The sequence below is a fragment of the Trematomus bernacchii genome, unplaced genomic scaffold, assembly GCF_902827165.1.
Source record: "Trematomus bernacchii unplaced genomic scaffold, fTreBer1.1, whole genome shotgun sequence".
Classification (NCBI taxonomy): domain Eukaryota; kingdom Metazoa; phylum Chordata; class Actinopteri; order Perciformes; family Nototheniidae; genus Trematomus; species Trematomus bernacchii.
This window is the reverse complement of record NW_022987642.1, coordinates 608,785-632,776: the sequence shown is the minus strand read 5'-3', so window position 1 is coordinate 632,776 and position 23,992 is coordinate 608,785. Positions and strand designations below refer to the sequence as shown.

At 44.4% G+C, this 23,992-nt stretch overlaps 1 protein-coding gene across 3 annotated transcripts in view; it reads left to right on the top strand.

Annotated features, from left to right (window-relative positions):
• Positions 1–23,992, top strand: part of grin1b (glutamate receptor, ionotropic, N-methyl D-aspartate 1b) — an 81,948-nt gene that overhangs the window by 52,085 nt on the left and 5,871 nt on the right. For 2 of the 3 annotated variants that reach the window (XM_034133747.1, XM_034133746.1), the window contains 7 exons: positions 223–341; positions 1,355–1,467; positions 3,267–3,415; positions 3,908–4,065; positions 6,935–7,096; positions 8,509–8,618; positions 9,663–9,808. In XM_034133747.1, coding sequence (XP_033989638.1) covers positions 223–341; positions 1,355–1,467; positions 3,267–3,415; positions 3,908–4,065; positions 6,935–7,096; positions 8,509–8,618; positions 9,663–9,808 — 957 coding nt within the window. Of the gene's footprint in view, positions 1–222; positions 342–1,354; positions 1,468–3,266; positions 3,416–3,907; positions 4,066–6,934; positions 7,097–8,508; positions 8,619–9,662; positions 9,809–23,768; positions 23,868–23,992 lie in introns of all 3 variants that reach the window. The other variant, XM_034133748.1, reaches the window with a different exon arrangement.

The window sequence follows — 23,992 nt, the reverse complement described above, 5'->3', positions numbered from 1 at the left end:
CACACACACACACACACACACACACACACACACAACGTTGGCCATCAGGAGCACCTCAGGGTTCAGTATTTTGAGGACTCATCAACATGTTGACTGTAGGGCTGGGATCGAACCAACAACCTGCTGTTTGAAGACGACCGCACTGACTGGTGATTAAAGCTGTGTGTGTGTGCGTGTGTGTGTGTGTGTGTGTGGTGTGTGTGTTGTGTTTGCTGTCTGCAGGAGATCCCACGGAGCACTCTGGACTCCTTCATGCAGCCGTTCCAGAGCACACTGTGGCTGTTAGTCGGTCTGTCGGTCCACGTGGTGGCAGTGATGCTTTACCTATTAGACCGGTTCAGGTGAGAGACCCCCCCCTGTCAGTGATGCTTTACCTATTAGACCGGTTCAGGTGAGAGACCCCCCCCTGTCAGTGATGCTTTACCTATTACACCGGTTCAGGTGAGAGACCCCCCCCTGTCAGTGATGCTTTACCTATTAGACCGGTTCAGGTGAGAGACCCCCCCCTGTCAGTGATGCTTTACCTATTAGACCGGTTCAGGTGAGAGACCCCCCCCTGTCAGTGATGCTTTACCTATTAGACCGGTTCAGGTGAGAGACCCCCCCTGGCAGTGATGCTTTACCTATTAGACCGGTTCAGGTGAGAGACCCCCCCCTGTCAGTGATGCTTTACCTATTAGACCGGTTCAGGTGAGAGACCCCCCCTGTCAGTGATGCTTTACCTATTAGACCGGTTCAGGTGAGAGACCCCCCCTGGCAGTGATGCTTTACCTATTAGACCGGTTCAGGTGAGAGACCCCCCCCTGTCAGTGATGCTTTACCTATTAGACCGGTTCAGGTGAGAGACCCCCCCCTGTCAGTGATGCTTTACCTATTAGACCGGTTCAGGTGAGAGACCCCCCCCTGTCAGTGATGCTTTACCTATTAGACCGGTTCAGGTGAGAGACCCCCCCCCTGTCAGTGATGCTTTACCTATTAGACCGGTTCAGGTGAGAGACCCCCCCCTGTCAGTGATGCTTTACCTATTAGACCGCTTCAGGTGAGAGACCCCCCCCTGTCAGTGATGCTTTACCTATTAGACCGGTTCAGGTGAGAGACCCCCCCCTGTCAGTGATGCTTTACCTATTAGACCGGTTCAGGTGAGAGACCCCCCCCTGTCAGTGATGCTTTACCTATTAGACCGCTTCAGGTGAGAGACCCCCCCCATGAGTTCACCTGTTAGTGATTAACGTCAGATGAACCAGACTCTGGAGGTTTGTTTGTGTGCAGTACGAGCAGTGTTGTTGTTGTTGTTGTTGTGACTGTCCTTTGAATCAACAACAATAACCAGTTGTGACTTCCTGTGTGTCCGCAGCCCGTTTGGAAGGTTTAAAGTGAACAGTGAAGAAGAAGAAGAAGACGCCCTCACCCTGTCCTCCGCCATGTGGTTCTCATGGGGAGTGCTGTTGAACTCTGGGATAGGAGAAGGTTGGTACTCCACTTCCTGTTCTGATGTCTGGGGTTAGGAACTGTTAGAAAAGTCTCCCTGGTCCCCGGCTTGAGCTTCAATCTCAGGTTCCATGTATTTCTGATCCTCTCAAGAACGGAAGTAGTCAAAACTAAGAGAATTTGTTGGTAGTTTTCTCAAAATTCTGACTTTTTCTCAAAATCTCAAAATTCTGACTTTTCTTAAAAATCAGACTTTTTCTCAAAAATCAGACTTTTTCTCAAAAATCAGACTTTCTAAAAAATATGACTTTTTCTCAAAAATCAGACTTTCTAAAAAATATAACTCAAAATCTCAAAAATATGACTTTTTCTCAAAATCTCAAAAATATGACTTTTTCTCAAAACCTCAAAAATATGACTTTTTCTCAAAATCTCAAAATTCTGACTTTTTCTCCAAATTCTGACTTTTCTCAAAAATCAGACTTTTTCTCAAAATCTCAAAATTCTGACTTTTTCTCAAAAATCTGACTTTTCTCAAAAATCTGACTTTTCTCAAAAATCTGACTTTTCTCAAAAATCTGACTTTTCTCAAAAATCAGACTTTTTCTCAAAAATCAGACTTTTTCTCAAAAATCAGACTTTTTCTCAAAAATCAGACTTTTTCTCAAAAATCAGACTTTCTAAAAAATCAGACTTTCTCAAAATCTCAAAAATCAGCTTTTTCTCAAAATCTCAAAAATCTGACTTTTTCTCAAAATCTCAGAAATCAGACTTTTTCTCAAAAATCAGACTTTTTCTCAAAATCTCAAAAATATGACTTTTCTCAAAAATGACTTTTTCTCAAAAATATGACTTTTTCTCAAAAATATGACTTTTTCTCAAAATCTCAAAAATATGACTTTCTCAAAATCTCAAAAATATGACTTTTTCTCAAAATCTCAAAAATATGACTTTTTTCCCCAAATCCTAACTTTTTTCTCAACATTTAACTTTTTTTCTCAACATCTCAGAATTCTGACTTTTTCTCAAAAGTCTATGCTGATTTCTTTTGGGAGTGCTGTGGGGTAGCTTGACGTTTCATAGAGGGTGCTCAAACATTTAGGGTTTCCCATTAATGTACCGGTCGCTCCAGTGGAATGTTCTCCTGCAACACTCCTCACGCGCACACACAGTGCACCCGCGACTGTTACAATGAAGGCTCGATAATCAGCTCACGTGTTATAGGTGTAAGCGGGGGTAAAGTGCTATTTTTATAGGTGGTGTGTGGACCTCACATAGGAGGGTCTGGGGTCAAGCTCCCCCGGGAAGATTTATTTTTAAATATTGAAGTTAAAAGCATCAATCTGGTGCACTTTGAGAGCAACATGAGAGATCTATGGATACCTCTCTCAGCACCATTTGAAACAGAACTGGAAGCAGATTTACTTTTTCTTTATGGATATTTTACAAATCACTGCCCTTTTAAACTTTATTCTTGTTTTACTGTCATATAGTATTTCATACCTGTTTTTCATTTATTCTCTTATTTTTTTATAACTATAATGATCATATAAACGTGTGCCTCGGAAATAACTGTTTACATTAATGGTGACCAAAACGTTAGGGACCCACTGAGATAACACTGAGAGAGTCCTTTAGCTCACTGTGTGTGTGTGTGTGTGTGTGTGTGTGTGTGTGTGTGTGTGTGTGTGTGTGTGTGTGTGTGTGTGTGTGTGTGTGTGTGTGTGTGTGTGTGTGTGTGTGTGTGTGTGTGTGTGTGTGTGTGTGTGTGTGTGTGTGTGTGTGTGTGTGTGTGTGTGTGTGTGTGTGTGTGTGTGTGTGTGTGTGTGTGTGTGTAGGAGCTCCCAGGAGTTTCTCAGCGAGGATTCTGGGTATGGTGTGGGCAGGATTCGCTATGATCATCGTAGCATCATATACTGCCAACCTGGCAGCCTTCCTTGTGTTGGACCGGCCTGAGGAGCGCATCACTGGCATCAACGACCCCAGGGTGAGCCGCTCACAACACATGGGAATAAATAGAAAGATTAGTATTTTATAAGTTGAAATGCGTTAGACCTTCCAGGAGAGTTGCGCTGCCTGCTCGGGTCCAAGGTATTACAGAGCACTTTAAAACCAGCAGATGTTACACAAAGTCTTTCCACTCGCCTGCTTTGATGGAATATTACAAAAGGGCTTTGGTGAATGTTTAAAAAAATTGAGCATTTGTATGAACATATATTTACATAAGTATGCAGATGTGAGTGCATGAAACATGAAATACATGAAACCAAGAAGCCCCTATAAGGGTCAGTCAACCATCAAATCATTGACCCACTTTCTTCTGAAGAGATTCTCTAAATGACATGTGGTCAAACATTGGGATGTATTTGGATGTAAGCTCCAGTTAACCTTTAACCCTAAATAACCAATCGTCTACAGGGGACGCGCTTCCTGTCCCTGTTTCCGGGCGGATCAGAGTTGACCTGTGCTCTGTTTTCAGCTGCGTAACCCGTCGGATAAGTTCATCTACGCCACAGTGAAGCAGAGCTCGGTGGATATCTACTTCAGACGGCAGGTGGAGCTGAGCACCATGTACCGCCACATGGAGAAGCACAACTATGAGAGCGCCGCAGAGGCCATCGTGGCCGTCAGAGACAAGTCAGTGCCTCCTCCTTCCATACCATATACTTTATTGTCCCCGTAATGTAGATGGAAACTAGGGGATGGAGATTAGTCTACAAGGAAGACAGATGCCAAGAGATGGGTTTTGAGTCAACGGAAATAGCTTCGTGGATCTGAATACATTACAATACAGTTCTGCATACATGTACATATACAAACCTAATAAACATAAAAATACATACACATATCATCACTCATGCACATACTGACGCAGGCGACCTGTTGCACAACATGGCCAACATTTAAAAGTGTATTACATCACATGTGAGTGTTGAGACTCTCAAAGGACAGACTGTAGGCAGGAATGAGTGCTCAGCCTGAATGTTCAACCAGACGGGAGGAGCTGGGGGTCTGGGTGGAGCATGTGGGGCGGGGGATCAGACACCATGTTTTGTGCCTGTCTAATAATGGACTGCTCGTATATGTTTTAGGGGAGATGGATGTTTTTTATTGACCCTTTAGAGCTGATGAATGGGAGTCGGAGGCGGTGTGTTAAGTATGGAACTCCACACTTTATTTTCCATTAGATTACAGACAAAAGAATATACTTGCTACATGCTACCGTGAAGCTGGAATGCTAACAACAACAACAACAACCGGAACAAGGTACCACCCACTAACTGGTCCGTGGTGCAACACACTATATATCACGGTGAATTATGTCCCGTAATGTTCCACCACAACCCCCATCATTTTGATAGCTGTCTGTACCGGTTTATTCCCATCTCGCCCCCTGTCCCATCTCGCCCCCTGTCCCATCTCGCCCCCTGTCCCATCTCGCCCCCTGTCCCATCTCGCCCCCTGTCCCATGCAGCCCCAACAACAGCCTCTGATTCATCAACAGACTTATTGCAATGCTTCATGGGATGCATCATTAGATCTATAAACTCTAACCCTAAGACCCACGACCAAGCAAAACAAGTTTAATTTCTTATGTGGCCTAATTTAAAAAAGGGGCGAGATGGAGAAGTGTCGAAATGGGAAAGGGTCGAGATGGAGAAGGGTCGAAATGGGAAAGGGTCGAAATGGAGAAGGGGCGAAATGGGAAAGGGGCGAAATGGAGAAGGGGCGAAATGAAGAAGGGGCGAAATGGAGAAGGGGCGAAATGGGAAAGGGTCGAAATGGAGAAGGGGCGAAATGGGAAAGGGGCAAAATGGAGAAGGGGCGAAATAGAGAAGGGGCAAAATGGGAAAGGGGCAAAATGGAGAAGGGGCGAAATGGGAAAGGGTCGAGATGAGAAAGGGGCGAGATGGAGAAGGGTCGAGATGGAGAAGGGGCGAGATGAGAAAGGGGCGAAATGGAGAAGGGGCGAGATGGAGAAGGGGCGAAATGAGAAAGGGGCGAAATGGAGAAGGGGCGAAATGGAGAAGGGGCGAAATGGGAAAGGGGCGAGATGGAGAAGGGGCGAAATGGGAAAGGCGCGTCATGGGAAAGGGGCGAGATGGGAAAGGGGCGAGATGGAGAGGGGCGAAATGGGAAAGGGGCGAGATGGGAAAGGGGCGAGATGGAGAAGGGGCGAGATGGAGAAGGGGCGAAATGAGAAAGGGGCGAAATGGAGAAGGGGCGAAATGGGGAAAGGGGCGAGATGGAGAAGGGGCGAAATGGGAAAGGGGCGAGATGGGAAAGGGGCGAGATGGGAAAGGGGCGAGATGGAGAAGGGTCGAGATGGAGAAGGGGCGAGATGGAGAAGGGGCGAAATGAGAAAGGGGCGAAATGGAGAAGGGGCGAAATGGAGAAGGGGCGAAATGGGAAAGGGGCGAGATGGAGAAGGGGCGAAATGGGAAAGGGGCGAAATGGAGAAGGGGCGAAATGGGAAAGGGGCGAGATGGGAAAGGGGCGAGATGGAGAAGGGTCGAGATGGAGAAGGGGCGAGATGGAGAAGGGGCGAAATGAGAAAGGGGCGAAATGGGAAAGGGGCGAGATGGGAAAGGGGCGAGATGGGAAAGGGGCGAGATGGAGAAGGGGCGAAATGGGAAAGGGGCGAGATGGGAAAGGGGCGAGATGGAGAAGGGGCGAGATGGGAAAGGGGCGAGATGGAGAAGGGGCGAAATGGGAAAGGGGCGAGATGGGAAAGGGGCGAGATGGGAAAGGGGCGAGATGGGAAAGGGGCGAGATGGAGAAGGGGCGAAAGGGGCGAGATGGAGAAGGGGCGAAATGGGAAAGGGGCGAGATGGGAAAGGGGCGAGATGGGAAAGGGGCGAAAGGGGCGAGATGGAGAAGGGGCGAAATGGGAAAGGGGCGAGATGGGAAAGGGGCGAGATGGGAAAGGGGCGAGATGGAGAAGGGTCGAAATGGGAAAGGGTCGAAATGGAGAAGGGGCGAAAGGGGAAAGGGGGGAAAGGGGCGAGATGGGAAAGGGGCGAGATGGAGAAGGGGCGAGATGGAGAAGGGGCGAGATGGAGAAGGGGCGAAATGAGAAAGGGGCGAAATGGAGAAGGGGCGAAATGGGAAAGGGGCGAGATGGAGAAGGGGCGAAATGGGAAAGGGGCGAGATGGAGAAGGGGCGAAATGGGAAAGGGGCGAGATGGGAAAGGGGCGAGATGGAGAAGGGGCGAAATGGGAAAGGGGCGAGATGGGAAAGGGGCGAAAGGGGCGAGATGGAGAAGGGGCAAAATGGGAAAGGGGCGAGATGGGAAAGGGGCGAAATGGAGAAGGGGCGAAATGGGAAAGGGGCGAAATGGGAATAATTTAGGCGCGAATTGGGAAGGGGCGAAACGGGAAGACACCGTCTGTACCAGGCGAGCGATCTTTGACTGGACTGTCGAGTTTCTGTCCCAGCAGTGACACCATACAGAGGTGTGATGTTCTGCTCAGGTGCTAACCCCCCCCCCCCCTCCTCCTGCAGCAAGCTTCATGCCTTCATCTGGGACAGCGCTGTGTTAGAGTTCGAGGCGTCGCAGAAGTGCGATCTGGTGACGACAGGAGAGCTCTTCTTCCGCTCCGGATTCGGGATCGGAATGAGGAAAGACAGTCCCTGGAAACAGAACGTTTCTCTGGCTATTCTCAGGTAAACACACCGGACCACCGGGCGGGGGGGGGTTCTCCCAAAGTGTAGAAGTGAGCGTTTCAAACTCAGCTTTGTTCCAGCAGAGCCGACAGGTTGTAGCAGCGTCTCACAGAGGCTGCCGATCTGTTCACGTTGTGTTCTAGTGGTTTCTAAAGGTTTTAGATTCAAGTTTCAATGCTTTATTGTCATTAGCACAGCAGCTACAGTGACAAACTGTCCTCCAACAGAGCAACATATATATAGGACATACAACAAATAAAACAGATAAAATAGTGCAAGAGAATGTTTGGAGAGGAGCCAAAGACACGGCAGCCATCTTCTATATCTGGAGCAGGAGGTACTCTTAGGCCCCGGCCACACGAGGACGATAACGGTCGTATCTGCTACAGTTCACTATCAGATAGACGGTTCGGCCACACGAGGCCGACATGGAAACGTAGATAACGATAACGGGTCCCAAGGTGGGTAGATCTGCAGACGCAACGCTCTGGGGGGGCAAACGGCTCCGTGTGTACGCCTCTATACGATCATGTCCTGATAACGATGACGCCATAGCCCCAGTGTTTCGAGCCAGGTCCCGGTATCTCACAGGACAGTGCACCCAGCAGGAGCTTCCAGCTAGATCTGATCGATATGGACATAAACGTGAGTGAAGTCTAATCGGACAGGAGAGGAGACACGCAGCTCTGCATGATGACCTGCAGCTCCGCCCGCTGTGATGGAGCGATGAGCGGAACACACACTTCAAGTTAGATCATCATCCTTAGCTATTTTCATCACCTCTCAAACTACCTACACTAGTTATACATATGTTTTTACTGTCGGGTCACTCATTACTGGATCAGCTGCTGCATGAGACCACGGATACTGACGGGCTGTCAGGAGAGGGGGAGGAAAAGAGAGGCTCCGTCCTCCGTGTTTTATTCTTATATTATTATATAGAGTCGTTATTCTTTTGTTTTAAAGCTCAATAAATAACAAAGAAGACCTTTGATCGGCACTTTTATAATTTTGTCCGGAAGATTTAAACTTTAACGGACATGTTGACCGGCGAAGCCCCACCTCTGCTGCTAGATCCAGCGCGGAGAATAAACAGAAGGGCAACCATGCATGCGCGAGAAGTCTTCTTCGCTGCTTTTGGTGTATTTTGTGGCCGAAGTACAGCGCCACTTACAGGCCCGGCATATGTACTACAGCGTCTCCAGCACTTTCGAGCGGTCTCGTGTGAACGGACACGTTGCTGGTGCCTGTTGCGTGTGGACGGAAGACTTTTTTGATAACGATTGCGGTCCGTTTGCGTTATCGTCCTCGTGTGGCTCCAGCCTTAGAGGTTGAGAGCGTGTCAGGATGGATGCCTGCTCGGTTCCCCCGGGTCCAGATAAATGACCTGAAGTCTGGTCCCTCCTCCTCAGCTCTCATGAGAACGGCTTCATGGAGGATCTGGACAAGACGTGGGTCCGATACCAGGAGTGTGACTCCAGGAGCAACGCCCCCGCTACCCTCACATTCGAGAACATGGCAGGTAAGGAGACCCATGAGCAGAGGTGGGAAGTAAGTAACTAAGTACTTTTACTCAAGTACTGTTCTTAAGTAACATTTGGAGGTACTTAACACTACAATACATACTTTACAGATGTGGATGAATGATGTGAAATATAATCAAGTGTTAAATCAGACTTTAGTTCCACCTGGAGTAAATCCACAAGCTACCCTACAGTATTCCTACACTCTGGTACTTCTACTTTTACTCAAGTACAAGATCTGAGTACTTCTACTTTTACTCAAGTACAAGACCTGAGTACTTCTACTTTTACTCAAGTACTAGACCTGAGTACTTCTACTTTTACTCAAGTACAAGATCTGAGTATTTCTACTTTTACTCAAGTACAAGACCTGAGTACTTCTACTTTTACTCAAGTACAAGATCTGAGTACTTCTACTTTTACTCAAGTACAAGATCTGAGTACTTCTACTTTTACTCAAGTACAAGATCTGAGTACTTCTACTGTTACTCAAGTACAAGATCTGAGTACTTCTACTTTTACTCAAGTACAAGATCTGAGTACTTCTACTTTTACTCAAGTACAAGATCTGAGTACTTCTACTTTTACTAAGAACAAGATCTGAGTACTTCTACTGTTACTCAAGTACATCTGAGTACTTCTACTTTTACTCAAGTACTAGACCTGAGTACTTCTACTTTGACTCAAGTACAAGATCTGAGTACTTCTACTTTTACTCAAGTACAAGACCTGAGTACTTCTACTTTTACTCAAGTACTAGACCTGAGTACTTCTACTTTTACTCAAGTACAAGATCTGAGTACTTCTACTTTTACTCAAGTACTAGACCTGAGTACTTCTACTGTTACTCAAGTACATCTGAGTACTTCTACTTTTACTCAAGTACAAGATCTGAGTACTTCTACTTTTACTCAAGTACAAGACCTGAGTACTTCTACTTTTACTCAAGTACTAGACCTGAGTACTTCTACTTTTACTCAAGTACTAGACCTGAGTGCTTCAGATCACCTGTGATTGCTTCCTAACGATGTGTTTCCCCTCAGGTGTGTTCATGCTGGTTGCCGGGGGCATCGTCGCCGGGATCTTCCTCATCTTCATCGAGATCGCGTACAAACGACACAAAGACGCTCGCAGGAAACAGATGCAGCTCGCCTTCGCTGCCGTCAACGTCTGGAGGAAGAACTTACAGGTACCTTTAATCTCTCTGCTCCACTTCCTGCTCTCTTCCGGCCGCTGGTATTCTCTTGCTTCCCAGGAACTGAATGTCAATACTTCTGTGTGTATTTGTATGTATTTGTATGTATTTGTCTCTAGAGCCGGTCCTCCTGTAACTGTGATGATGTCATTAGATCATATTTCAGGGTTAACACCATGAACCTGCTGATCGTAGTGAGGCCGTTCAGGCGAGCTAAATGCTAACGCTACAGGTGTGAGTCAGGAGGAAGCTCAGAAAGCTGGTATTGAGAGGGCTTTTATTTTGAAATGTATCATCAGTGTGTCCTGATGTTGTCAGAGCGACAGTCTGAGGTTGGGTGCTTTTATTTTGAAGTGAAACAGGAAGTGTGTGTAGGGCTCTCTGAGGTGGCGTACTGTTACTGGGAAGGTGTTCTTTATCATTACATCATTACCTGTTACTGATTATTCACACATTTAAAATCATTCTTTCTCACATATACATTTCAATACTTTAACTTATAAAGTAAAAGAAAATACAATACAGTAACTCTAAACCAAGACAATAATACATATATAAATACCGTATGGATATGGCCATAACTGGAAAAGTAGAACAATAACAATGAAACCCAATTAAAACCAGAGAGCCAGAGGCACACACACACACACACACACACACACACACACACACACACACACACACACACACACACACACACACACACACACACACACACACACACACACACACGATGATGTCGTCTGAAACGTCTGACATGTTTTCCTCCTGACCCTCAGCGCTGTCACTGCTAATCACTGAAGCATGATGGGAAAAAAACAAGGCGTCCGCAGGGGCTGCATTTCCTTCCTGTCGCTCCGTCACACTCTGCTTTGATAAAGAAGCCCAAACACCATCTAAATATATCCCATTATTTATTAACACAACCGCACAGAGCAAAGGCGTCATGTTTGGAGGCAAGGAGCTTTTAAGAAATACCATTTCATAAATAAGAAATGCAAAATAAATGACAGTGATGTATTATAATATAAATACTCACTGCTCCGAACCAGAAGCATCAGGTACACTGAACATCAGGTACACTGAACATATGATACACTGAACATATGATACACTGAACATCAGGTACACTGAACATCAGGTACACTGAACATCAGGTACACTGAACATATGATACACTGAACATATGATACACTGAACATCAGGTACACTGAACATATGATACACTGAACATATGATACACTGAACATCAGGTACACTGAACATATGATACACTGAACATATGATACACTGAACATCAGGTACACTGAACATATGGTACACTGAACATCAGGTACACTGAACATCAGGTACACTGAACATCAGGTACACTGAACATCAGGTACACTGAACATCAGGTACACTGAACATATGATACACTGAACATCAGGTACACTGAACATATGATACACTGAACATCAGGTACACTGAACATATGATACACTGAACATCAGGTACACTGAACATATGGTACACTGAACATCAGGTACACTGAACATCAGGTACACTGAACATCAGGTACACTGAACATATGATACACTGAACATATGGTACACTGAACATCAGGTACACTGAACATATGATACACTGAACATATGATACACTGAACATATGATACACTGAACATCAGGTACACTGAACATCAGGTACACTGAACATATGATACACTGAACATATGATACACTGAACATCAGGTACACTGAACATATGATACACTGAACATATGATACACTGAACATCAGGTACACTGAACATCAGGTACACTGAACATCAGGTACACTGAACATATGATACACTGAACATCAGGTACACTGAACATCAGGTACACTGAACATATGATACACTGAACATATGATACACTGAACATATGGTACACTGAACATCAGGTACACTGAACATCAGGTACACTGAACATATGATACACTGAACATCAGGTACACTGAACATATGATACACTGAACATATGATACACTGAACATCAGGTACACTGAACATATGATACACTGAACATCAGGTACACTGAACATATGGTACACTGAACATCAGGTACACTGAACATCAGGTACACTGAACATCAGGTACACTGAACATCAGGTACACTGAACATATGATACACTGAACATCAGGTACACTGAACATATGATACACTGAACATATGATACACTGAACATCAGGTACACTGAACATATGATACACTGAACATATGATACACTGAACATATGATACACTGAACATATGGTACACTGAACATCAGGTACACTGAACATCAGGTACACTGAACATCAGGTACACTGAACATATGATACACTGAACATATGATACACTGAACATCAGGTACACTGAACATCAGGTACACTGAACATATGATACACTGAACATATGATACACTGAACATCAGGTACACTGAACATATGATACACTGAACATCAGGTACACTGAACATATGGTACACTGAACATCAGGTACACTGAACATCAGGTACACTGAACATCAGGTACACTGAACATCAGGTACACTGAACATATGATACACTGAACATCAGGTACACTGAACATATGATACACTGAACATATGATACACTGAACATCAGGTACACTGAACATATGGTACACTGAACATCAGGTACACTGAACATATGATACACTGAACATATGATACACTGAACATCAGGTACACTGAACATATGATACACTGAACATATGATACACTGAACATCAGGTACACTGAACATATGATACACTGAACATATGATACACTGAACATCAGGTACACTGAACATATGGTACACTGAACATCAGGTACACTGAACATCAGGTACACTGAACATCAGGTACACTGAACATCAGGTACACTGAACATATGATACACTGAACATCAGGTACACTGAACATATGATACACTGAACATCAGGTACACTGAACATATGATACACTGAACATCAGGTACACTGAACATATGGTACACTGAACATCAGGTACACTGAACATCAGGTACACTGAACATCAGGTACACTGAACATATGATACACTGAACATATGGTACACTGAACATCAGGTACACTGAACATATGATACACTGAACATATGATACACTGAACATATGATACACTGAACATCAGGTACACTGAACATATGATACACTGAACATATGATACATTGAACATCAGGTACACTGAACATATGATACACTGAACATATGATACACTGAACATCAGGTACACTGAACATCAGGTACACTGAACATCAGGTACACTGAACATATGATACACTGAACATCAGGTACACTGAACATCAGGTACACTGAACATATGATACACTGAACATATGATACACTGAACATATGGTACACTGAACATCAGGTACACTGAACATCAGGTACACTGAACATATGATACACTGAACATCAGGTACACTGAACATATGATACACTGAACATATGATACACTGAACATCAGGTACACTGAACATATGATACACTGAACATCAGGTACACTGAACATATGGTACACTGAACATCAGGTACACTGAACATCAGGTACACTGAACATCAGGTACACTGAACATCAGGTACACTGAACATATGATACACTGAACATCAGGTACACTGAACATATGATACACTGAACATATGATACACTGAACATCAGGTACACTGAACATATGATACACTGAACATATGATACACTGAACATATGATACACTGAACATATGGTACACTGAACATCAGGTACACTGAACATCAGGTACACTGAACATCAGGTACACTGAACATATGATACACTGAACATATGATACACTGAACATCAGGTACACTGAACATCAGGTACACTGAACATATGATACACTGAACATATGATATACTGAACATCAGGTACACTGAACATATGATACACTGAACATCAGGTACACTGAACATATGGTACACTGAACATCAGGTACACTGAACATCAGGTACACTGAACATCAGGTACACTGAACATCAGGTACACTGAACATATGATACACTGAACATCAGGTACACTGAACATATGATACACTGAACATATGATACACTGAACATCAGGTACACTGAACATATGGTACACTGAACATCAGGTACACTGAACATATGATACACTGAACATATGATACACTGAACATCAGGTACACTGAACATATGATACACTGAACATATGATACACTGAACATATGGTACACTGAACATCAGGTACACTGAACATCAGGTACACTGAACATCAGGTACACTGAACATCAGGTACACTGAACATATGATACACTGAACATCAGGTACACTGAACATATGATACACTGAACATATGATACACTGAACATCAGGTACACTGAACATCAGGTACACTGAACATCAGGTACACTGAACATATGATACACTGAACATCAGGTACACTGAACATCAGGTACACTGAACATATGATACACTGAACATATGATACACTGAACATATGGTACACTGAACATCAGGTACACTGAACATCAGGTACACTGAACATCAGGTACACTGAACATCAGGTACACTGAACATATGATACACTGAACATCAGGTACACTGAACATATGATACACTGAACATATGATACACTGAACATCGGGTACACTGAACATATGATACACTGAACATCAGGTACACTGAACATATGGTACACTGAACATCAGGTACACTGAACATCAGGTACACTGAACATCAGGTACACTGAACATATGATACACTGAACATCAGGTACACTGAACATATGATACACTGAACATATGATACACTGAACATCAGGTACACTGAACATATGATACACTGAACATATGATACACTGAACATCAGGTACACTGAACATATGATACACTGAACATATGATACACTGAACATATGATCATACTTGCCAACCCTCCCGATTTTCGCGGGAGACTCCCGATTTCATTGCCCTCTCCCGGTTTCCTCCCGGGGTCATATTTCTCCCGCATTTCTCCCGATTTCTGACAAAATCAGAAATACTCAGGACTGTTTCCACTCGGACTTTAATACAGCTACACCATTGTTTGGTTTCCATGGTAGCGTAGCGTGCGCAACTGAAAGTCTGAGAGGGTGAGGAAGATAGTCACAGCAAACAGAACAAGAATTGACTATTCTACCCTCTGCTCACTCCGTGGTGCTTCAGGCCGCAAGGCAGTGCACTTACAACTACAATAAGCATGTTAATGTTAATCTAATACAGCTCCGGCGATCCACTAGCACCCCCCCCCCCCCCGCGCGGTGGTTTTGGAAATGCTCCCAATTTCTGAGGCCTCAAGGTTGGCAAGTATGCATATGATACACTGAACATATGACCTGTGAGTGTAAATAACACATGCATGACATAACATGTGTTATTATAATGTGAATTATTCATGTGACATATGAGCCTCTATGATCTGCAGCAACAGACAGGAAGCAGAAATACATCTCTACATACTCTAAATACATCTACATGTGTTTACATTAAATATTCATACACGTCCAAAACACCCCGAGGACACACACTGCTGTACACACTGCTGTACACACACACTGCTGTACACACACACTGCTGTACACACTGCTGTACACACACACTGCTGTACACACACACTGCTGTACACACACACTGCTGTACACACTGCTGTACACACACACTGCTGTACACACTGCTGTACACACTGCTGTACACACACACTGCTGTACACACTGCTGTACACACTGCTGTACACACACACTGCTGTACACACTGCTGTACACACACTGCTGTACACACACACTGCTGTACACACACACTGCTGTACACACACACTGCTGTACACACACACTGCTGTACACACTGCTGTACACACTGCTGTACACACTTCTGTACACACTGCTGTACACACACACTGCTGTACACACTGCTGTACACACACACTGCTGTACACACTGCTGTACACACACACTGCTGTACACACTGCTGTACACACTGCTGTACACACACACTGCTGTACACACTGCTGTACACACACACTGCTGTACACACTGCTGTACACACACACTGCTGTACACACACACTGCTGTACACACACACTGCTGTACACACACACTGCTGTACACACTGCTGTACACACTTCTGTACACACTGCTGTACACACACACTGCTGTACACACACACTGCTGTACACACACACTGCTATACACACAGTGCTGTACACACACTGCTATACACACACTGCTGTACACACTGCTATACACACAGTGCTGTACACAACACAAGTACTAAAAAAACACACTGGAATACAAAACCCAAGAATATATATTAAAAATGAAATACATTTTGCATTGACTGGATTTAATATTGGGTGTCTGGAGGTATTTTGATGGTTTAAGGTAATATTCTGGATGTTAAAGATAGTATTTGGTGGTTTCAGTTTGTATTTTGATGGTTTGAGGAAGTCTCTGTTAAAGATAGTATTTGGTGGTTTCAGGGGGCATTTTGGGCAGTGCAATGTTGTATTTTCTTGGGTGGGTTATGGTGGTTTCTTTGGGGGTTAATGTGGTATTTTGGATGTTTAAGGTGTTGTTTTGGAGGGTTCATATAGATGTTGAACAGTTAAGGTGGTGCATTAGACACGCAGGAACCTGTTTGTGTTCCAGCTGCACAGTGAACTGCAGCCACATGAAATCAGTCTGCAGAACAGATGAAGACGCCCCTCTTCCTCTGATGCTTGACTGTTACATTTGAAAACAGAAACACAATATGTGTTCAGAGGACGGTCGGAGGGCTTCGTCTGCTCGTCTGTGAAACCTCAGGTAACCTTGAGTCTCTTTAAAGATCCAATCACAGTTTACTGTTCTGAGAGAGACCTGAGAGTAGAGTCAACACACAGTGTGACGTCCTCTAGCATCAATAACATCAGTAATAATTGACTATAGAACATCTCCAGCATCCACCAGACAGATGTGATGGGAATAACAGTAAACCTTTCATACAGCTGTGAGAGAAAAAGAGAGATGAAGCCCCATCCTGTGTCTAACATGGGATTATATTCAATAGAAATATCTGTAGCAGTCACCAACTGCAGAATACCTGGTCCTCCTAAAGGCCCTGATTCACCTGAACGCACCACAGAGACCACAGAGACCACAGAGACCACAGAGACCACAGAGACCACAGAGACCACAGAGACCACAGAGACTATCCAACCCAGTCTCATACAAAAACGTATAATAGCTACGTTGGTCCACAAGGCAGGACGTAACAGTTTCACAAAAACGCCTCTAACAGGGTCACGTTTTATTTTCCTATTGAAATCTAAGGCCCCGGCCGCACGAGGACAATAACGGTCGTATCTGCTACAGTTCTCTATCAGATAGACGGTTCGGCCACACGAGGCCGACACGGAAACGCAGAAAACGATAACGGGTCCCAAGGTGGGTAGATCTGCAGACGCAACGCTCTGGGGGGCAAACGGCTCCGTGTTTACGCCTATACGATCATGTCCTGATAACGATGATGCAATAGCCCCGCCTCTCCCCGCCTCTCCTGCTCAGAGATCAGCTGGGCTGTCAGGAGAGGGGGAGGAACAGAGAGGCTCCGTTTTTTATTCTTATATTATTATATAGAGTTGTTATCAATTTGTTTTAAAGCTCAATAAATAACAAAGAAGACCTCTGACCAGCACTTTTCTAATTTTGTCCGGAAGATTTAAACTTTAACGGACATGTTGACCGGCGGAAAACAATCTAACTGAAACTCTGCCGCACGGTCCCCTCGTCCCTTGGAAGAGGCGGAGAGGTGGGGGTTTGTCATCTGCTGGTGGACTAACCGGAGAGATCTATAGCAGGAGCAAACGCTTGCCTCGGGGAGGGAGAAAAAGAGCCAGAGCGTCCACCGCGGAGAATAAACAGAAGGGTAACCATGGCAACCATGCGCGGGAAGTCTTCTTCGCTGCTTTTGTGGTAGGAGTACAGCGCCACTTACAGGCCTGGCATATGTACTACAGCGTCTCCAGCGCTTTCGAGCGGTCTCACGTTTGTGGTGCCTGTTGCGTGAAGACTTTTTTGATAACGATTGCGGTCCGTTTGCGTTATCGTCCTCGTGTGGCTCCAGTCTAAGGGCCAGTGTCCATGTCACGTGATCCTCAACTTTCCAGGCGTGAAAAAAAAAAAACAGGGCGGACACCCGACCTATTTTTAGTGGAAAAAGGTAAATTGTAGGATAGTTTCGCCATTATAATTCTTTTTTATTACGTTTCTAGCGAGAAGTGTATAATTGAGTTACTTGAATCTACGTCCAGTGGATGTTTAGGATCGATAAAGTTATCGTCAAACAGTACTTACGGTCTTGGTGTTTCACGACAATTAGGGGGTCGTTGTCAGTGATGTATAATAAGAAGGTTGTTGTGAGGGACGCAACTCTCGCTGCCCCGGAAGCTATCGTTGAAACTAGTACATCGTATGTTTTTACATTGTTTCTGTTTTTTTGTTTCTGTTATTTTACGGAACTGTGTGTTTTTTATTTCCCTAGAAAACCTTAGATTTGTGTTCTCAGCTGTTGGTGAAACCAGCAGGTGGTCTGTAGTCCTCATGCTAAAAAGGGAAACAGGGAAACTGTCCAGACTCACCCCTCAGCTTCATGTCTTAAATATATATAATACGTCCAGAGCTCTGCCGCCAGGCTTCTCACCCGCACTAAGCCATGGCAACACATCACCCCCACCCTCATCACCCCCACCCTCATCCACCTCCACTGGCTGCCGGTCAAGTCCCGGATTCACTACAAAACACTCCTCCTCACGTACAAGTCCCTCCATACCCTCGCCCCCCAGTACTTATCGGACCTCCTCCATCCCTACACCCCCTACTCGGAGTCTGCGGTCCTCCGACACGGGCCTGCTCCCCATCCCCCGCTCTCGCCTCCGAACTGTTGGTGACAGGACGCTCAGTGTTGCGGCCCCCACCCTCTGGAATGCACTTCCTGCCGAGATCCGTAACGCTGCCTCCCTGGACATCTTCAAATCATCATAAAAACACACCTGTTCACCTGGCCTTCGGACCCGAGCCCTTTCTTGGTCCCCCGGCTTCCTTTATTTTTTTGTTTGCCCTTTGATTGTTTGTTTGTTTTGTTTGTCCACCATGTACAGCGACCTTGGGTCCCTTGAAAGGCGCTTTATAAATATAATTTATTATTATTATTATATCTGAATATCTTCTTTCTTTCTTTACTTAATGTGTTAACAAGCTGCATTTATTAGGGGAGAAAGAACGTACAACACTAAACTGAAACAGAAGTTTGTCAGGTCTTCAATTATAATAAGAAACATCTTTAGTTATTGGGGAATATATCTCATAATATAAAAAGATATCTTCATTGTTTTGTAAATGTAATGTTTTATTCCCTTCAGTGATTTGTTTCTAACGTATGAAACCCTTAATAATATCTTCTTAATTGGACGAAAAGGAATCGCATAGCTACCGAATGAAAGACAGGAAAGCCCTTCATCTGGTTATGATAATCTGCAGAGCTGCTCTCTGAGATGTGCTGCAGCCTCTTTCATAACCGTCTCTTCTTCCTCTCCTGGATTAGCATTTCAAACAGTAGATGCTAAAGGCTAGCAGCTAGCCGCAGCAGGATGATTAGCACTTCAAACAGCTTGCGTCTCAAAGCCAAGCGTTAGCGGAGCAGGATTAAATCCGAGCAGCAGCTCTGGGAGAGGAGATTTAAGACGTTTCAAACCAAATGTTCAGGCAGATTCTCCACAGCTCTCTGACAGAAGAACACATTCATTCACAACCAGAAACATATCATGGGTCGTTTTGTTGAGCAGTGATATTGTACTCTGGGTTTCGGTGGTGTTTTGGAGGGTACGGTGGTGTTTTGGAGGGTAGAGGAGGATATTTTTAGGATAAGGTGATATTTTTGGGGGGTGAGGTGGTATTTTATTTGGTCGAGGCTGTATTTTGGAGATTTAAGGTGTTAAAATTACTTATTTTGAAGGTGTAAGGAGGTATTTTATTGGGTTAGGGATTGTATTTGGTTAAGCTGGTATTTTTGAGGAGTTAGGTGGCCTTTCTATGGGGTTAAGGTAGTATTTTATAGGGTTAAGGTGGTATTTTATAGATTTAAGGTGGTATTTTGTCAGGTTAAGATGGTATTAAATAGGGTTAAGGTGGTATTTGTTCAAGGTTCAAGGTTCAAGGTTCTTTATTGTCAATCTGACATAGCTACAGAGTAATTATGCAGTTGAAAATCTTATGTCACAGGCTTCTCCAACAATGCAACATAATAACATAACATAATAACAATAAGAGCAAGAGCAATACAAAAATAATAATAGTTATAAAAATGAAATAAAGTTATGATGTGGAATAGTGCAGTATGAGTCTATATACAAGTTATTGGAATGATATATATATATTAGGTATTAGATACATACTACTGAGTAGCAGTTGAATGTTTGAAGTTGTTTCAACAGTTCAATTTTTTAACAGTCTCACTGCCCGCGGGAAGAAACTGTCTCCGAATCTTCTTGTCCTTGCCCGGATGCTGCGGTAACGTCTGCCAGACGGCAACAGAAAGAACAGTTTGTGGCTGGGGTGATGGGGGTCTTTGATAATCCGTAGTGTAGGGTTAAGGTGGTATTTTGTAGGGTTAAGGTGGTATTTTGTAGGGTTAAGGTGGTATTTGTAGGGTTAAGGTGGTATTTTGTAGGGTTAAGGTGGTATTTGTAGGGTTAAGGTGGTATTTGTAGGGTTAAGGTGGTATTTTGTAGGGTTAAGGTGGTATTTGTAGGGTTAAGGTGGTATTTTGTAGGGTTAAGGTGGTATTTGTAGGGTTAAGGTGGTATTTTGTAGGGTTAAGGTGGTATTTTGTAGGGTTAAGGGTTAAGGTGGTATTTGTAGGGTTAAGGTGGTATTTCTGGACAGTTAAGATGGCATTTTATTGGTATTCTGGAGGTGGTTTTTCATGCTGCAGCATTATAATTGAGGACAGGTTTGATGGTGTGTTGTGTAAGTAGACAGTTCACAGTTAGGATCAGCAGTATTACCTGCAGGGCGGCGTTCATGGTGTTTATTATTATCCATGTCAATGATCAAAGTCTTCCTCTGCTCTGTGGCTCTAATGTTTTATCAATATCTAGAAACATGCTTTTTATCTCTGCTGGAAAACAGGCTGATGAAACTCTTTATTCATCCTCGATGTGTTTTATTGATTCTGATTTCCATTTCAAACTGAATATGTTACAGGGCTGGGTATTATTAAACATTTAAAGTATTCACTATCGTTCTTCTTTTCCTCAAGTCCCATGTGTAGCTTTCGCCAACAGTACTGTCTACTAAAAACGAATAAAGTCTATTAAAAAGCACTTTGCAGGAAAACACAGCAGATTAAAACCAAACACAACATGGGATTTGACGATATAGAAATGTTTGTTAAGATAACCTTATATTTTACATTTAATAATAAAGTGTGTTAGATGTGATGCCCTTCACTGTGACGGGTCAGAGGTCAAACTAGTGATGTCTTTATAAAATGTGAAAGGTAAAACACCATCATACATGTGCTCCCCCCCCCCCCCCCTCTCCCTCTGTTTCCTGTTCAACCAACACACACCAGGTGAGGTTTCTTTACTACCTGCTTCATTCAGGACCCCCCCCCCCCCCCCCCCCCCCCCGGCTTCCTGTACTTTGTGTTTCTGCCCCGTGTTGTTTGTTCGTGGCTCTTGGCGGTAAAACAGAGTGAAGCTGTTTTTACTGAAACATCATCTCATCTGAAACAGGAACCAGTTTGTTGTAGTTGCAGAAGCAGGTCCTGTATACAACTAAAGCTCAATAGAGAGCTGCAGGAATGTTTTCTGTGTAGGACCCTGAAGGCAGCATCTCCCTGGTTCCCTCCACAAGAAGCCAATGGGGTTTTAGATTTGGTCAGAAATAATCTCTCAAAAAAACGTTTAGTTCAGCTGGATCATCTCCACATATTAACACCACTTAGTAAAAAGCTAACGTTAGGCTATAAAGGAACTACAGCATGGTCACATGACCTCACGTCACCACCGCTAAGCTAAAGGCGGCTAATGTTGGGCTATAAAGGAACTACAGTATAGCACAGTCACATGACTTCACGTCACCACCGCTAAGCTAAAGGAGGCTAATGTTGGGCTATAAAGGAACTACAGTATAGCACAGTCACATGACTCCACGTCACCACCGCTAAGCTAAAGGAGGCTAATGTTGGGCTATAAAGGAACTACAGCACGGTCACATGACTTCACGTCACCACCGCTAAGCTAAAGGAGGCTAATGTTGGGCTATAAAGGAACTACAGCACGGTCACATGACTTCACGTCACCACCGCTAAGCTAAAGGCGGCTAATGTTGGGCTATAAAGGAACTACAGCACGGTCACATGACTTCACGTCACCACCGCTAAGCTAAAGGCGGCTAATGTTGGGCTATAAAGGAACTACAGCACGGTCACATGACTTCACGTCACCACCGCTAAGCTAAAGGCGGCTAATGTTGGGCTATAAAGGAACTACAGTATAGCACAGTCACATGACTTCACGTCACCACCGCTAAGCTAAAGGTGGCTAATGTTGGGCTATAAAGGAACTACAGCACGGTCACATGACTTCACGTCACCACCGCTAAGCTAAAGGTGGCTAATGTTGGGCTATAAAGGAACTACAGCACGGTCACATGACTTCACGTCACCACCGCTAAGCTAAAGGTGGCTAATGTTAGGCTATAAAGGAACTACAGCACGGTCACATGACTTCACGTTACCACCGCTAAGCTAAAGGCGGCTAATGTTGGGCTATAAAGGAACTACAGCACGGTCACATGACTTCACGTCACCACCGCTAAGCTAAAGGCGGCTAATGTTGGGCTATAAAGGAACTACAGTATAGCACAGTCACATGACTTCACGTCACCACCGCTAAGCTAAAGGAGGCTAATGTTGGGCTATAAAGGAACTACAGCACGGTCACATGACTTCACGTCACCACCGCTAAGCTAAAGGCGGCTAATGTTGGGCTATAAAGGAACTACAGCACGGTCACATGACTTCACGTCACCACCGCTAAGCTAAAGGCGGCTAATGTTGGGCTATAAAGGAACTACAGCACGGTCACATGACTTCACGTCACCACCGCTAAGCTAAAGGCGGCTAATGTTGGGCTATAAAGGAACTACAGTATAGCACAGTCACATGACTTCACGTCACCACCGCTAAGCTAAAGGTGGCTAATGTTGGGCTATAAAGGAACTACAGCACGGTCACATGACTTCACGTCACCACCGCTAAGCTAAAGGTGGCTAATGTTGGGCTATAAAGGAACTACAGCACGGTCACATGACTTCACGTCACCACCGCTAAGCTAAAGGTGGCTAATGTTAGGCTATAAAGGAACTACAGCACGGTCACATGACTTCACGTTACCACCGCTAAGCTAAAGGCGGCTAATGTTGGGCTATAAAGGAACTACAGCACGGTCACATGACTTCACGTCACCACCGCTAAGCTAAAGGCGGCTAATCTTGGGCGTGATTAAGTTTAGTCGTCTCATTTAGAAACTTGTTAGCAACCAGTGGGGTATTTACTGAAGTATTTTATGTGGTAGAACAAAACGTTTAAATCTCTTCAGCCTGTTTTAACCACAGACCTTATTTCAGGATAACAACCAAAAACACATTCAGAGAACCATTGACTTTTAGTGGAGGGGACAGGAAGCACCAAACTGCTCAGTCGATTTAGGGTTTAACAAGTCATTCCTGCAGCAAGCTATTTCCAACACGAGTCCCTTGATGGGCGTTAATTGTTGTTAATAGTAAGTATTAAATTAGTGCATATCCTAATCACTATACTACGTGTGAGTGTAGCTGTGTTAATGTGTGTGTGCACCTATCGTATTGTTTATTTTAGGATAGGAAAAGTAGAGCAGAGGCCGAGTCCCAAACCTCTTTTAGGTCCATCACTGCGACCTCCGACCTCAAACGCCGTGTTGCCTCCGGGGACGCCACGGTAAGGAGACGAAGACCACTTCCTGTCCTCCGTCCTGCCCCTCTTACCTCTCATATGTGTGTCTTTGCTCATCCTTTTTGTCCGTCTTCTTTATTTTCTCTCTTCAGTTCTTTTCCATCCAAACC